Source organism: Xenopus tropicalis, chromosome 5 (genome assembly GCF_000004195.4).
Source record: "Xenopus tropicalis strain Nigerian chromosome 5, UCB_Xtro_10.0, whole genome shotgun sequence".
NCBI lineage: Eukaryota > Metazoa > Chordata > Amphibia > Anura > Pipidae > Xenopus > Xenopus tropicalis.
In genome coordinates this window covers 127,197,539-127,215,606 of record NC_030681.2, presented here as the reverse complement: position 1 = coordinate 127,215,606, position 18,068 = coordinate 127,197,539, and the positions used below count along the sequence as shown (strand labels likewise).

Below are 18,068 nucleotides of genomic sequence, written 5' to 3'. Positions count from 1 at the left end.
ACAGAATTACCTGGGCTGTCATATATACATTTCCTTATGTAGCTTCTACATGTGGAACAATTTAGAAAAATGTTTTTTTGCCTTTGGCATCTCTCATTGGTTACAGATACTGTCCAAAAAGTGACAGACTGATCATCACGAACAACCACAAAGCTAACCCTATTATCTATGTAGCACCAACACATTTATGCACTTATAGAACTTTTCAGGGATTATTCATCATTCACTGCTACAGAGGAGTTTAAGGAGTCTATTGCATCAAGGTCAATTTGATTAGAAGCCTATTACCTGTATGGGAAGAAACCAAGTGGCGTAACAAAGAATTCTTCAGAGGGGCCCAGTACTCACAGCTGCCCCTACCTGGACCTCCCTACACCTGCCTGCCTGCATTTCCCACTCCCTGGCTGCTTGCGCTAAGGTAGGTAAAAGAGCGGCTGGGATGAGGTTGCCAGCTATGGCCAGTGCCCTATTACCAGCAATATACCTGCCAGTAAATTTGTAAGGCTGGCTGCCCTACCTATAAATCACTCTCTTCCCTGACTAGCCCTGTGGCTGATCAACACTTTTTAAATAGAGAAAGCATCTGCCCAGCCCATTGTCCCTCCCCACATGCCCAATTCCCTGCCCTATACACCCACTCCTCCATCTAGCCTGCCCATTTCCCCACCCCATAATGTCATCACCTGCACCCAAGTGACATCACTACCTGCTCCTCCAAACCTGAAGGCTGTCATTTTAAAGAAAAACGGTGGCAACCCTAGGGGTGAAGGGGGATATTTAAAAACTGCAGAGGAAGCAGATCCCATGGTCTGGCCCCCCTTCCTCTATAGTTACGCCACTGAAGAAACCCATGTTGCTGCAGGCAGGGTCGGACTAGGCCGTCAGGACACTGGGAAAAATCCCGGTGGGCCCCGGACCTAGTGGGCCCAGACCCAACCCTTGCCAGCGCTCCCCTGCCTGACCGTTCTTCCCCTGACATGTTTAACTTACACACGCTCAGGGGAGGACGTCAGATGGGGGCCCCTGCGGGAGGGGGGGTTAGGGGACATGGCCGACGGGGAGCCCCAGTGGGCCCTGCACCCCCCAGTCCGACCCTGGCTGCAGGGATCTAAGGAAATGCCCAGTTCAACCTTGCAGTAATGAATTACTGATGAATGTTTCAAGAAGCATTAAGGGCATAAAATGTTCTTCCTTGATATGTGTCACATTACTAAAGAATGATATCCAAAAGGCTAAACCCCAGGTAAAATAAATGTCCTTACTTCTACTATAATGGTGGATGAGCAAGAAGGTTCTTCTCCAAAGGAGAGTAACTGGCCACCATTTGCCTCTGGCACACAAGAGGTGCCTTATACAGTAAATAACAGAACTCTGTGAAATGGTTTATTGTCAAAAGGAATTTCAATGAGATCAGAATACACTTCAGATTATAAATCTGTTCTGCTCTTAAGCACATAACTGTTTTCTTGTGTCATAATAATTCATTATATTCAATGATAAACGAAAAGGGGAAAAACCCTGCTTCTTACAAAAACAAGGCAAATACCTGGAATCACTTTATTTTCATAGCTTGTACAGAACATGTGTAAGCTAGTGTAGCCCTTCAAGGCAGTGCTCTATGGTGCTAGTCCTAACCTGTTGCACCTCATAGATACGCTGTGTGTCTCCAGCACTTCTCATCTGCAGTACATAATGTATGAGAGCTAAATACTGTATATACTGGAATGGGAAGTTATGCTCACTCAGTACATGATTATAGTATCTTAATATAAAATGACGTGCAGGCATAAAATATTCAAGTCTGGGTAGGTTTATGGTCAGCTGAAAGAGGCAAGAGAAGAAAGGATAAAGTGAAACAGGGGGGGGGGATAAAGAAAGGAAAAGTAAAAAAGGGTATAATGATTGTGTGAGACTTGGGATCTGAATATGTAGGGCAGGAAGGCAGTAGGCAGAAAAGTAAGGAGAGCAAAAAATAAGATATACGTCTTTGATATACAGTATCTCAGGAATTCCCAACCTTTTTTTACTTATGAGCCACACTCAGATGTAAAAAGTGTTGGTGAGCCACACAACCATGAAATATATTCTTGGGGGATGCCAAATTGTGATTGGCTACTTTGATTGGCTGGAAAACAGTTTACAACTCATCTGGGCAGCCGCACACTGGGCTGGAATGCTACATTGGGGGGGGGGGGGGGGGGGGGTTGCTAGGACCCAAGGCATGTTCTTCTGCCTCTGGGGGTGACTGCTGGGGTACCCTTAGGAATGGGCCCTCTTGTAGCTCATGATCGAGCTAAAGTGAAGTATGGTAGGAATGAGCCTCCATATGTTTCATGAGTAAAAACTGAACTTTTGGTTAAAAGGGAAGAAAGAATGAAGCGTCCTTGGGCTGGGCACTCTTTACCTCTTGTATTGGTTGTTTTTGTAATGTGTATGTTCCATGTCTACACCCATTTATTTTACAGCACTGCAGAATACGATGGAGCTTTATAAATATGTTAATAATAATAATACTGCAAGAAACTGCCACTCAGGTGGCTCAAGTACAAAAGGTGACCAGGGAATATGCATTGATCTATCCCCTCTCTTGTGTATGTTTTCAAGTACAAAACGTGGAGTCCCCGGTCATCTGCAAAACTGTGAATAACCTGCACCAACTCTGCATGGCAAAAATGGGCCAAACTCCCTGCTAAACAGTATGCACATATCCTTCCTTAATTAAAGAAAGAAGAATATTACTCATCCTAACATTTAATTAAAACACAGGCTGCACAGAGGCGTGTGGGTAGAACACAGGCTGCACAGAGGCTTATGGGTAGAACATAGGCTGCACAGAGGCTTGTGGGTAGAACATAGGCTGCACAGAGGCTTGTGGGTAGAACATAGGCTGCACAGAGTCTTGTGGGTAGAACATAGGCTGCACAGAGGCGTGTGGGTAGAACATAGGCTGCACAGAGTCTTGTGGGTAGAACATAGGCTGCACAGAGGCTTATGGGTAGAACATAGGCTGCACAGAGGCTTGTGGGTAGAACACAGGCTGCACAGAGGCGTGTGGGTAGAACATAGGCTGCACAGAGTCTTGTGGGTAGAACATAGGCTGCACAGAGGCTTATGGGTAGAACATAGGCTGCACAGAGTCTTGTGGGTAGAACATAGGCTGCACAGAGTCTTGTGGGTAGAACATAGGCTGCACAGAGTCTTGTGGGTAGAACATAGGCTGCACAGAGGCTTATGGGTAGAACATAGGCTGCACAGAGGCTTGTGGGTAGAACATAGGCTGCACAGAGGCTTGTGGGTAGAACATAGGCTGCACAGAGGCTTGTGGGTAGAACATAGGCTGCACAGAGGCTTGTGGGTAGAACATAGGCTGCACAGAGTCTTGTGGGTAGAACATAGGCTGCACAGAGACTTATGGGTAGAACATAGGCTGCACAGAGGCTTGTGGGTAGAACATAGGCTGCACAGAGGCTTGTGGGTAGAACATAGGCTGCACAGAGTCTTGTGGGTAGAACATAGGCTGCACAGAGGCTTGTGGGTAGAACATAGGCTGCACAGAGGCTTGTGGGTAGGACATAGGCTGCACAGAGGCTTGTGGGTAGAACATAGGCTGCACAGAGGCTTGTGGGTAGAACATAGGCTGCACAGAGTCTTGTGGGTAGAACATAGGCTGCACAGAGGCTTGTGGGTAGAACATAGGCTGCACAGAGGCTTGTGGGTAGGACATAGGCTGCACAGAGGCTTGTGGGTAGAACATAGGCTGCACAGAGGCTTGTGGGTAGAACATAGGCTGCACAGAGTCTTGTGGGTAGAACACAGGCTGCACAGAGGCTTGTGGGTAGAACACAGGCTGCACAGAGGCTTGTGGGTAGGACATAGGCTGCACAGAGTCTTGTGGGTAGAACATAGGCTGCACAGAGGCTTGTGGGTAGAACACAGGCTGCACAGAGGCTTGTGGGTAGAACACAGGCTGCACAGAGTCTTGTGGGTAGAACATAGGCTGCACAGAGTCTTGTGGGTAGAACACAGGCTGCACAGAGGTTTGTGGGTAGAACACAGGCTGCACAGAGGTTTGTGGGTAGAACACAGGCTGCACAGAGGCTTATGGGTAGAACACAGGCTGCACAGAGTCTTGTGGGTAGAACACAGGCTGCACAGAGGTTTGTGGGTAGAACACAGGCTGCACAGAGGCTTATGGGTAGAACACAGGCTGCACAGAGTCTTGTGGGTAGAACACAGGCTGCACAGAGGCTTGTGGGTAGAACACAGGCTGCACAGAGGTTTGTGGGTAGAACACAGGCTGCACAGAGTCTTGTGGGTAGAACACAGGCTGCACAGAGGTTTGTGGGTAGAACACAGGCTGCACAGAGGTTTGTGGGTAGAACACAGGCTGCACAGAGTCTTGTGGGTAGAACACAGGCTGCACAGAGTCTTGTGGGTAGAACAAAGGCTGCACAGAGGCTTGTGGGTAGAACACAGGCTGCACAGAGTCTTGTGGGTAGAACACAGGCTGCACAGAGGCTTATGGGTAGAACACAGGCTGCACAGAGTCTTGTGGGTAGAACACAGGCTGCACAGAGGCTTATGGGTAGAACACAGGCTGCACAGAGTCTTGTGGGTAGAACACAGGCTGCACAGAGACTTATGGGTAGAACACAGGCTGCACAGAGTCTTGTGGGTAGAACACAGGCTGCACAGAGGTTTGTGGGTAGAACACAGGCTGCACAGAGACTTATGGGTAGAACACAGGCTGCACAGAGTCTTGTGGGTAGAACACAGGCTGCACAGAGGTTTGTGGGTAGAACACAGGCTGCACAGAGACTTATGGGTAGAACACAGGCTGCACAGAGTCTTGTGGGTAGAACACAGGCTGCACAGAGGTTTGTGGGTAGAACACAGGCTGCACAGAGGTTTGTGGGTAGAACACAGGCTGCACAGAGTCTTGTGGGTAGAACACAGGCTGCACAGAGGTTTGTGGGTAGAACACAGGCTGCACAGAGGTTTGTGGGTAGAACACAGGCTGCACAGAGTCTTGTGGGTAGAACACAGGCTGCACAGAGTCTTGTGGGTAGAACAAAGGCTGCACAGAGGCTTGTGGGTAGAACACAGGCTGCACAGAGTCTTGTGGGTAGAACACAGGCTGCACAGAGGCTTATGGGTAGAACACAGGCTGCACAGAGTCTTGTGGGTAGAACACAGGCTGCACAGAGGCTTATGGGTAGAACACAGGCTGCACAGAGTCTTGTGGGTAGAACACAGGCTGCACAGAGACTTGTGGGTAGAACACAGGCTGCACAGAGTCTTGTGGGTAGAACACAGGCTGCACAGAGGTTTGTGGGTAGAACACAGGCTGCACAGAGTCTTGTGGGTAGAACACAGGCTGCACAGAGGTTTGTGGGTAGAACACAGGCTGCACAGAGGTTTGTGGGTAGAACACAGGCTGCACAGAGTCTTGTGGGTAGAACACAGGCTGCACAGAGTCTTGTGGGTAGAACACAGGCTGCACAGAGGCTTGTGGGTAGAACACAGGCTGCACAGAGTCTTGTGGGTAGAACACAGGCTGCACAGAGGCTTGTGGGTAGAACACAGGCTGCACAGAGTCTTGTGGGTAGAACACAGGCTGCACAGAGGCTTATGGGTAGAACACAGGCTGCACAGAGTCTTGTGGGTAGAACACAGGCTGCACAGAGGCTTATGGGTAGAACACAGGCTGCACAGAGGCTTGTGGGTAGAACACAGGCTGCACAGAGGCTTGTGGGTAGAACACAGGCTGCACAGAGTCTTGTGGGTAGAACACAGGCTGCACAGAGGCTTGTGGGTAGAACACAGGCTGCACAGAGGCTTGTTTCAGCAGCCCTCTACTCTAATATTAATGTAACAGCTTGCAGATTCAAACTATACTTGCCCTTTAATATTTCTTGGCAATCATTCAATAAGATTGCATTATTAAAATCTATCTATCATCTATCTATCATCTATCTATCTATCTATCTATCTATCATCTATCTATCTATCTATCTATCTATCATCTATCTATCTATCTATCTATCTATCTATCTATCATCTATCATCTATCATCTATCTATCTATCTATCATCTATCTATCTATCATCTATCTATCTATCTATCTATCATCTATCATCTATCTATCATCTATCTATCTATCATCTATCTATCTATCTATCTATCTATCTATCTATCATCTATCATCTATCATCTATCTATCATCTATCTATCTATCATCTATCTATCTATCTATCTATCATCTATCTATCATCTATCTATCTATCTATCATCTATCATCTATCTATCATCTATCTATCTATCTATCATCTATCTATCTATCTATCTATCTATCTATCTATCTATCATATATCTATCTATCTATCTATCATCTATCTATCTATCTATCTATCTATCATCTATCTATCATCTATCTATCTATCTATCTATCTATCTATCTATCTGTCTATCTATCATCTATCTATCTATCTATCTATCTATCTATCTATCTATCATCTATCTATCTATCTATCTATCTATCTATCTATCTATCATCTATCTATCTATCTATCATCTATCTATCTATCTATCTATCTATCTATCTATCATCTATCTATCTATCTATGTATCATCTATCAATCTATCTAATCACATATTTCATCCTTTGTACAAATGCACACACCCCAGCAGTCCCCACCCCCGTTTCAGTCTGTCCCAAGCAGCCAATCAGCGTGTGAGTAGAGCGCAGCCTGTGTCTGTGCCTGCTATTGGCTGCGGGCCCATGCTGGGAGTCAGTCCGCACAGGAGTAGCGGGGGAGGCGGCACAGAGCTGCGCTCGGCGAGCATCCCGGTTGCCCATAGCGGTATAAGCCTGACAGCAGGAGAAGCAGGCGGGCACTGTGGGGTCACACGGGGGAGCCCCGGGAATGCTGTCTGCCTAACGTTTCATGCAATAAAGCTGTCAGTGCGACTGGTCCCTGCGATAGTAGCATCTGTGCGAGTGGCTGAGAGCAGCAGGATGGGGATGCGTGTTGCGGCGTGATACAGAGCGTATTGACAGGCGGATCCATTACAAAGGGATCGTTTAGCCCCAATGTTAGAAGGTCAGCAGTTGCACCGAGTCGCTCTCCCCGCCGGCAGGTAGCGGTGCCCCCAGGCATCTCGGTATAAGGACAACACCCAGCAGCTTCCAGCCGACATGAGCAGCTTGTGTGGAGCAGCAATCAGCCTGCACCCCCTGCCGTGTCACTGACAGGCAGCCCCCTCAGCCCCCTCAGCCCGCACTGCTCCCAAGGATCCGACACCGAACCCAGCTCTGCCCCAACCGAACCCAACCCGCTGCCCCAGCTTGCCCCAAGCCTGACAGTGCTGGCCCCAGGCTGAGCCCGGCTGAGTGGCTCCCAGTGACCCTCTGACAGCAGTGCAGGTGGGATCCAATTCAGTTCCAGTACCAGCTTTGCTGCATTGTCCTGCTTTGTGCTTTGTTCTCTTTTGGTCTAAGCCCATTATCTACAGAAGGATCCATACCTTGGGCATGCCCTACCCCAGTTTTGCTGCATCATCTCCATCTAGGGGCTTTTGTGTGCCCCCCCTGACATATGAATGCCCCCCTCAGCGGAGGTGCTAGCCGGTGCCTCTGTTCTTTGCTCTGAGGTGCCACAAGGGACAAAGGATAAGCTGTAAGTTATTGGCTTGACTCCTGGACTGTTTATGTGGCTTCCTCTACCCTTGTGTCTTCTTCAAAACTCTCCTTTCTGTATTTGCTGGGCTCATACGCCAACCCATCCACAAAGGTAATGGAGCGGCTCTGCTGGGGTTGGTGGTGGCATCTTGGCATTTTGTGCCTTATGCACTGGGCAGCTGGAGACACTGGAAGTAAAACCAAAAGCTGCAGTGAGGTGAAGCAGGTGTACCTGGCTAAGGGCTTCAGCCTGAATGGAGCGCCACAATCGGAAATCTCAGGTGAGTTGGTCTGTTAGAGTATGGGCATGACCCAGGGACTTCCCAGAAGGGCATTTCAGCTGAGAGTCTAAACAGATATCTCTGGTCACTTCTTGTAGAGTCTCAGATTATCTTATAAGGCAGGGCAGTTGCTTTATATATCCAGGCTAGATCTAGGGGAAAAGGCAGCCCCTGGCCATGAAGGAAGCCTGCATACCTAACATGAACTACTCTCCTGCAGTGTGGGGTGTTATTCCTGGTGTGTATACTGTAAATACCCCTCAGACAGTTGTTACACAGTTAAATCTGTCCATTCTACTTGTATCTCCATTCTCCCCACAAGGGGCCCCTCGGGAGCCCTGGCTAAATGCTCTTTCCTCCCGGCTCCTGTGATTCAGCAGTGCTGGCTTTCCAGTGAAGCCCCCATAGACACGCAGGTGGGGTAGCGCTGTGTGTGCAAGCGCTGTTGCATATGGGGCTGGAATCTAGCAATGATAATAGTTAGTTTGAATGGGCAAATACCAGCAAGTAGGATGTGTCATGGTAAAGGGGTGCCTTGAGTCAAAAGAAATGAATTGCTGGGCATTAGTTATGTATTGTTGATGTTTCAGATGTCCCTTAGGGACACAGAATCCACAATTGCTTGATCATGCTGAAAATGCTACTAAATTGCTATGGGATTGAACATGCTTTTTGGGGTGCTAGTGGCCTGGATTGTCAGCTCTGCAGGCCACAAATAAATGACTTATTGGCAGAACCAACAATCCTTAATAGCTAAATCAACACTTTATATTTCCCGCTGTTGTTAAGAGATTATTCCTAAAAGGATTTGGGGCTAGTGCTGTTATACAGTGTATGTTTGTAAGGAAATAATAATAAAAAAAACACATACAAGAGTATTGTAGAAATGATACCTATATTGGCTAACAATAAAAATACATTGCAAGTTATCAGAGCTCCGAAAGCTTGCAATGTATTATTGTTAGCCAATATAGGTATCATTTCTACAATACTCTTGTATTTGTGTTTTTTCTTCTTATTTTTGACACTGGCTAACACGGCACTACAGTTTTTATTTAAGGAAATAAAGCATCACCGTATTCAGGGAAGCCAAATACCTCTTGTGCCAAATTCCATAGACACATATAAATGGACTCAGTATTAGGAAAAATGTTTGACTCAGTGCTTTTATTCGTTCTCTCCTCACATACAATATATTAAATCTATATCTCTATGTGTGTGTATTGTAATTGATACCATCTCTGAGTGCCGCTACCTGCACTGTAACTTTATCTTGTCGCTCAGATGTTGCTTGTTGCGCTTCCATGCTCAGGTGTGAATATGTTCTAGGGCACTGCCCAATAGATGTAGCACCCTGCAGGAGTGGATTAGAATGTTATATCCTTTGTACTCTGGGTTCTTGCTACTTACTGTACCCTTTGTACTCTTTGTACTGTGTACATTGTGCGGCACCAGTGTGTTTCCTATAGAAGAGATAATAGACATTTCCTTTGGAAAAGTATTTAGACCCCTCATCAATTATTTCATTACTGAGTAAGAAATACTGTGCAATACTGGCACTCAATGTTAGTTTTCAAATATTAGTGTTCATTTACAAAGGGAATAAAACTGCAGCAAAATACCATGTCTTAGCCCACAGTATTCGCTGTTCCCCCTTGTGCCTAATGCCTGCCATCGGCACAGGGTTCCACAATTTCATATTTTATAGAGCCACCTACTGCAACTATGCCAGCATTAAGGCTTTAGAATGTACTAGCTTTGCACACTATTCAGGAGGGATTTTGGCCCATTCTCCCAGGCATATTTGCCCCAGGCTGTTCAGGTTAGCTGGATAGTAAAATAGCAGATGTGGTTGAAAAACAAAATGTGCACAGGTTTAAAATGCGAGCACAAAAGAAGTGTTATGTGCCCATAGCCGAAAAGGAATTAGTAGGATCAATTTTGATGTGCAAATCCCTATTTTTTTAAATTAAAATGCAGTGTTTTACCCAGAATTCCAGGGTACTGTAATTGCACCCACCTGTAGTGCTGACTGCAAATGGCATACAATGTGGCAATAGGGGAGTGAATCAGCGGTGGCTGTTGAATAGTGCATAAGCTGCGGTGCACAGTATCAGAGATGGCATCATATCCTGCGTGCCCGTGCCCATGGTATCAATATTGGCTGATACGTTCCCTGGCCTCCAGTCATCCAACTGCATAAATTCATCAGAGCAAGCTGAATGGCACCCTCTGCAAGTTGCTCAAAGCATGTATGGGTGCACGTACCTTTGTGAATAGTGTCAGTGTGCCCTCAGTTCTTTCTGTCCCTCAGTTGGTCCAGTCAAAGCTTGAACCTCAATCCAGCCAAAGGTGGCCGTGTATAGGGCTGAAAACCCCATTGTACATATTGACTTGTTTGCAGCTTCACCAACAAGTGGCTTTGGATGGCCACCTTAAAGGGGTAGGTCACCTTTAAGGTAGCAACTTTTCAATTGGTCTTCATTTTTTTTTTTTTAATAATTTGCCTTCTTCTTCTGACACTGTCCAGCTTTCAAACAGGGGTCACTGACCCCGGCTACTCCATAAGGCTACAGTTGTATTGTTATTGCTACTTTTTATTCCCTATCTTTTTATTCAGACCCTCCCCTATTCATATTCCAATCTCTCATTCAAACCACTGCCTGGTTGCTAGGGTAAATTGGACCATAGCAGCCATATAGCTGCTATAAATCCAAACTGGAAAACAGTTGAACAGAAAGTAAAGTAAAAAGTAAAAAAAAGACACTCAAAACAAAAAGTGCAGACCAATTGCAAAATGACTCAGAATATCAATCTCTACATCATACTAAAATTTAATCTTAAGGTGAACACAACCCCTTTAAAGGGGCCATTAAACTTTAAGTTAACTTTTACCCCTATATATACAGTAATACAAGGCACAAACTTTGCCCAGGAGCAGTAACCCATAGTAACCAATAAGATGCTTACTTTTACCAATAAGATGCTTACTTTAACAGGTACCCAGTAAACAGTAAAAGCTACCTTCTTATTGGTTGCTGTAGGTGATAAGAAGTGTAGCAAACTTTGCTACTGATATTATATAACCCAATTTGTATGTTATATAATGTCCTGTTCCTATACTTAGGTCATTATTATAAATTTTTAGTTTTTAATCATTTGCCTTCCTCTTTTCAGATGGGGGTCACTGACCCCAGCAGCCAAAAAACTGTTGCTCTGTGAGGCTACAATTTTACAGTTATTGCTACTTTTTATTACTTGTGGTCCTAGTCAGTCCCTCACCTATTGATATTCCAATCTCAATATGACATCAATATGAATAAGAGAGAGCCTGAATTCAAAGATAAATAATAAAAAGTAACAATAACAATAAACTTGCAGCCTCACAGAGCAATAGTTTTTTGGCTGCTGAAAAAATAATAATGAAGACCAATTGAAAAGTTGCTTAAGCCATACTATAACATATTAATAGTTAACTTAACTTAAGGCTGAATATTATTGCTGCAACGAGTTGACCTACATCATTTTGGGGACAGAATACATAGGCAAGCTGAATAATACCAGTACAGTTGGTACCAAAAATATGCAACATAAAAAAGAGCAAGATCCCTATCCCAAAGAACTTCATTACAATCCTAACTAGGATAAAGCCAGTAGGACCCAATTACCAAAGCACCCTTGTGGGCACACTCGTTGATCTCAGTGGGGATAGTGGCACTTGCTAATGCATTCAGCATCAGTAATTGCATTGGAAGCCTTCGAGGGAAGTCCATTGCATGTGTTGGTGCAACCTGCTCAGGGATCCATGGAATTGCTGCTACCTCCAGGAGGAAGGTGCTCATTCTAAGGGCTCCCTCGTATCTACTGGGCCCTGTAATTTGCACTTTCATGCATTTCCCCAGGGCAGGCTACCAAAGTGCATTGGCACTGGTGCAAGATGGCAAGGCGTGTGTAAGGATACAGGTACTTTTATTTACAGGGGGGCATCTTCACATGTGTTTTAGCACTTTGCACTTGCAATGCAATCATAATAAGTCTTTGTCATTAAAGTCAATAGCCCCAAAAGGGGCACTGTCACCCCTAATGCCAAATGAAAATTAATTTTTAACTCTCTAAGAACATATGTTATGCTTTCACTTAAGAGATTGTGCATGGATGTATATATACTATATTTACCTAGGCAACTGAATAGGTCACTGATGAGACGAGAAGCAGCCCGGGGTCCTAGGCAATTAACCTTGCACCTCCACACTGGGAAAAAATGAAAACATTTTCAGTGCTTCCAGTCCTGTGGCTTGGCCCAGCTACCAGCCATAAAGTCTGCCTGCGGGATGGAAGGCCATTTGTTTTTTATTAGAAAAACACTGCTGCAATAAAATGTCACAATGATGGTTTGACAGCTGCGTTCATGTTAGATTTGCTTTTGTTAACCTTTGTGTTATTCTCGCTGTGATAAAATTATCTGCTTTTATTAGTGATAGGGCGGCTAAATGCTTTAATAAACAGGTGCAGAACTGAATGAACCCATGATATAGGGCTGCCGTATGACCATCCTTGTGCAGCAGCATTATGAATGTTACATTGTGGCCCCTAAAGTCGTCCCATGTTTCTCATTTCCCTTTTTTCTGGCCTGCCCAGGGCCGTTTTTTATATGGAAAATAAAAATTCCTCCAGCCCGCTGCTGGACACTTGTTGCTAAATACAGCAGCAACGCTGAGATGGTATGGGTGGGTACACCTCTCTTATGTACTTGCTGAGTGGGCACAAAGCCCAGTGCCTAGTGCAGCTCTGGGCATTAATACAGCCCTGGCCTGTTCTGGTGCCTGTTGCTACCGATAGATGTGGATCAGTGCACCTTGCATGTGTGATGTTAGTGGGTGAGGAGGGACTAGAGGGGTATGGGTAATTTGTAGTGGTAGTTGGGCCTTTTGTCGTGGATACTCCAAGCTAGTGTTTACTGGGGCCCTCTAAAGGACAAGGAAAGCCTATTTCACTGGGGGGAAGGATGCCAAAACGTAAGGCCTGTAAGGCAGTTTTCTCTAAAGGCGAGCACTGCGCTGGTAGGGTTGCCACCTTGTTTTGTGAAAAAAAATACCGGCTTTGTTATATTTGTTTTTCACTATTGATAACATTGGCATCAAGCATTATTTTTACTGGCCAGGCCAAGTGGCAACCCTACACCCTAGGGAAGATAGAGATTGAGAGGTTTTCTTAATGTATTGGCACCCTCAGGGAAACAGGCTTTCCTTGTCCTTTAACTTTTCTCAAAAACTGGATTCTTGGTATATGCCCATAGAGGCAGTCTGTGGGGATACGGAGAGGCGGGCTATGATTAAATGGCACTGGGATGGGGCTTTTGTTCCCCAAGAATCATTGTTTAAACCTATTAATTATATGTATGATAGGCCGCTGTGGACTCGCTAGCTTGCCCAATGCAAACTTTGCGACCATATTTTAATTAGGGTGACTGACAGCATTTCTGATATCAGATAAAGTGCTTCTTCCTATTTATAGATTCCTTAAGTGGCCCCCATATAGCATACCTTCCAGCATTTTAGAATTATAGTCACACCCCTTAGTTTGCATGTCTCCCCTCAAAAACACACCCCTTTTTAAGTCATGTTTGTAGATATTTACACATACAGTCTCGCATTTGCCACAGGTCTGAGGTCTGTGAATGTGAATTATCAGCCTGCTGTAGACTTGCTGATTATGTGGGACATTTAATAGGTTATCTGGGACTGCGGGCAGCCATCTTAAATTAGGGACTGTCCCGCACAATGTGGGACCCTTGGGAGGTATGATATAGCAGAGGGGAGATAATCCCATTGCTAGTAGCTAGATACTGTTTGACCTTTGCCATGAAATGATTTGCAGGGTTCGTGGGGAATGAATCAAGGTGTCCTGCCTGCCGGTGAGATATTGCCTTGTGTAAGCTCCCTCAGCAAGGAGCATGTGAAGAAAAAGAATTATAGCGAGAGTACAGGGATGCATCGGTAGCAGATCAGTCTGAAAATCAGCAGATTTCCTCTACTCCATGGCAGTTACAGTGAAATGAGTATCAGGGGGAACCAGTTTGCTAACTGTGGGTAGCTATAATGGTGGTGCCCTAGCACTAATTTCCTGTTTCATAAAATGAAAAATGTTCTATTAGAGAACAAGGAAATGTAGTAGTGCCATTTTGTTCAGCACCCCCAGAAGGCTAAATCTCCAACCTCCTGCCCGGGGTTCATGCACCACTTTAAAAAAAAAATGGACCAGAGTATTTTGATGAGGAGTGCTTAGCCGCCATGTTTTTCCTCTGCCAGGTGTTCCTTGTGGGCTTGGGCTGGGCACATGGGTAGTACAGTAAGTCTTCAAAGAGTATTGCACATGCGCCGAACCCACAGCAGTGCAAGGAACATATGAGCCAAATTAACGTGATCACTGCGGTGCCAAGAAAAGTACCCTGGTCCAGTTTCTGTGTGTTAATTATTTGGCTTCCTAGGGGGTGTTGATGAAATGGTACCTCCCAGCCACAGGATCCTAGCTTAATGACAGTAAATAAGCCATGAATAGCGGTTTCTATCTAAATCACCAGTTATTGTTTGAGGCCTATAATGTGACTCTGTACCCATATGGTTTTGTTTTGATATAAAGGAACAATGGGAATTTCGAACCTTTGAGTCCCACAACTGCCTGGAACTAGGCAGGCTCCTGTTCATGAACTATAGGGCTACAGCCCATTCTCAATGAAAGTAAAGCCATTCGTTAAATGTCACTATATTTTTATTTTGATAATAGTGTTTCTTGCAGTCTGTAAGTGCTCATAGTGGGGAAGCCTGGGGTTAGGTTCCATTTTTCTTTTAATAGAAATGACAGGAATAATATAGGTATAGGATTTGTTACCTGGAAACCCTTTATCCAGAAAGCTCAGAATTGCAGGAAGTCCACCACCCAATTATTTAAGCAAACAATTCAAATTTTCTTTTTCTCTGTTATAATAAAACACTTGTACTTGATGGTAACTAAGCTGCATGAATCCATATTGATGGTGAAACAATCCTATTGGGTTTATTTAATGTTTAATTGACTTTTGACAGATTTAAGGTATGAAGATCCAAATTACAGAAGGTTCCCTTATTTGGAAAACCCCAGCTCTCAAGCATTCCCAGTAATACATCCTATACCTGTGTTTAAGTGTTCAGCAGTCAATTAAAGGTGCCAGGGTCCCCGAGACAAAGTAAGAGATTTGGTGGCCAAGGCATTAGGGAATGTCTGGGCACCCAGTGTAAGTGGAATGTTTTCAACCTGCAGTTGTTGATCTACAGCTTCTAGCATCTCTCCCAACAGCCAACATCCCATACACCCAGACATAGCAACTCACAAGTGTTTTTCAGGAGTCACCTTAACAGGTCCGCCAACTGCAGTCAGTAAGTTGCACCCAAATCCTTACCTTCCGCATTGAAATGTATAAAAACATCACCCAAAATTTGTTGAAGAGGCAGAGCCGTGAGCGCAGTTGGGGGTGGGGCCTAGGGTGGAACAAGGGAATGGTCAGAGCAGATCTGGGGTGCAACAGGGAGGAAAGTGGTGTAATCCATTGGAGGCTGGCTGTGGGCAGAAAGCAATGACCCTGCAAACCAAGCGGTGTGTGTGGGGGGGGGAGTTGGCATATAGACTTATTGGGGGGTGGTGAGCATGCACATGGGTGGCAGTTAAGGCAGGGTGCCTAGCCTAGCAGTAATGCCTTGGGCGTCAATACTACTTGACCTGGCTCTGCACTTTCCAAAGAATATATCATTGGCCATGGCCTGTGTGGTTCATCAGTTTGAGCAGTAGAGCAGTGCCAATACCCAGAGCGTGGGCATACACAGCATGATGGATGCTCCCACTCACTGATTATAACCCCAAACATTAACCTGAGCCTGAGCTTAATATAAATTGCTCTATGGGTTTTTGTTTTTTTCTAAACAACAGGTGCTTCGATACCTTCAAGGCAAAGTCTAGATGGAATAATTTAAACACAAAAAAAGGCTTTCTAATTTGGGGATAATTAGCTTTTAGGCAGTGAATTGCAGCCTCATTATCATCTGATACAGAACAAAATAAATCATTGTGTAACCTTAAAGTGCTCATCATTACAGCTGCTTTTAGAAGTCAGGCAATCAAGCTAAACTGAGGTGAGACAGAAAGCACGCTATGATCACAAGTGGAACTCTAGAGGCGCGCAGGAGCGGCGCACAATGTGCCGCAGGGGGGTTACGGCATAAGATTTACTTTTAGAGAGGTGGGGGAGAGCTGTGGATTAAAGGGAATGTTATGAAGATAAAGGGTAAACCTCTCTGACCCACCCTGACCATATTCTGTAAGTCAGCGGGGTTGCACCCGAGGGCATAAATACCCTTGAACACTTTGTTCTGCTTTGTGGAAGCTGCCATATACATTAATTAGAGACCAGTGCTAGATCTAACAGCTTGCTACGTCTTAGGGAAGGATCAGGAACAGGTAAAGGGGATTGTTATCCAAAGCTTAATGAAAAAAACATTTTTTTGCTTAAAAACAAAGAAGCCTTTGAACAGGGGTGCCTTAATGACCAATTGAAACTCTTAGTTAACCTTTGCTGCTCTGCTTGTTCCTCCATCATAGGATTGCTAAAGCATGTACAACTATGATGTATTTAGCACTTTGCTTGCCCTTTAAGTTACCTGTGTTCAGCTGATTCGTAGTTTTTTAAAGAAAATTTGAGTTATATCCCCTGAATGCCGTCTGCCTCTGCATTATGTTTTGAAGTAGAAGATATTTATATAAAATAGCTGCACTGGGAAGTTGTGATCTTGCAGGGAAATTATACTGTACAATTACTGATTTATAAAGCAGTAGACCCTTTAGATGCATTGCATTGCTATGGTGCTACTCCTTGGTACCAAGCAAGAGTTCTACCATCTCTGATTATCAGTTGGCCACTGGATGTCTTTCAGCCCATTTTCAAGCAATATGAATGGCTGATTAAAGCTGAAACATTGCCTGAGGCATTGTGCCTAATATTATGCACCAATAAATCACTGTCTAACCTAAGCTTGTGCTGTGAACTATATTCTCCAGTTGGTCACGGATGTCTTTCCTTCTGTCTGCTTGAGGCAGGGCCACCAATTCCTGACAAACTGCATAACCTCTATACAGTTTTTCCATAGAGGACTACTGTGTGGTATCTCAGAAATCCAGCACTATCATATGAATTCATGTGACTTCTGTCTTATTCTCTATATATTAAACTTATTTCTTCCACATCTCACTTATCTAATGCTTTTCTCTTGAACTGTTATGTTCCCCTGAGAGCTCTAGTCGTTTCTAGCATTATCACCTCTTTTGCTTTACAGGAACATTTGCAGGATCAGGGCACAGGCCTCAAGGTTTTCTTTCTTACTTTTTTTCAAGCACACTGAAAATGAAAAGGAAAAATTGTCTTAGGAAGGGTCTGCACAAAGTGTTCTTTGGATCTTAAGGCATATACACAAGTGCTCGATTGGCACAGAAGAATGAGCTGTAGAATCTCATTTCCTGAAGCTAGGCTGGATACAGACACCGCTATGCTTTTCTCGCTCTTCTGTCCTTGATTGATGTAGATGTCAAAAATAAATTACTGTAGTCATGCCTCTCTGACGCTGACAACACTCGACCTGAACAGTAGATGTTCTCAAATATTTGCCTCTGTTTCCCTCGGAAAAGTTACCTTGCGGCAACAATGTGTCATGCGTCTGTCATCTTGACATATAACGTATTATTGCTTCTAGGGAACTTTTTCCAAAGGAGGTATTTGTTGAAAGCAGATGGACAAAACTATTGATCTGGAAGGCTGTTTTGGTATTTACAGAGAAGGCAGGGAGGTGAAAGAAGCAGGGCCAGCAGGGCAAGAGATGTACTGGTGGGACTCTGCTACACACCCTGGGGCACAGGAAGCACAAATATGATGCAGTTTATGTTTAAAGGAAAACTATACCCCCAGAAAGAAGACTTAACTAACTTAAGACTTAAACAACTTTTCTGAGCCACCAACTTCTGATGGTCTGTGTGCTCCCTCAGAGATCCAAGAAATAATGCAGCTCCAACTCCATTAATACTAATAA

The 18,068-nt window shown here is 44.7% G+C and overlaps 1 protein-coding gene across 1 annotated transcript in view; it reads left to right on the top strand.

Moving 5' to 3' along the window:
- Positions 1–7,323: 7,323 nt before the first annotated feature.
- The window catches only part of gpc1 (glypican 1), a 32,974-nt gene continuing 22,229 nt past the window's right edge, over positions 7,324–18,068 (top strand). The window contains 1 exon segment of the mRNA NM_001078848.1: positions 7,324–7,962. Coding sequence (NP_001072316.1) covers positions 7,797–7,962 — 166 coding nt within the window. The 5' untranslated portion in view covers positions 7,324–7,796.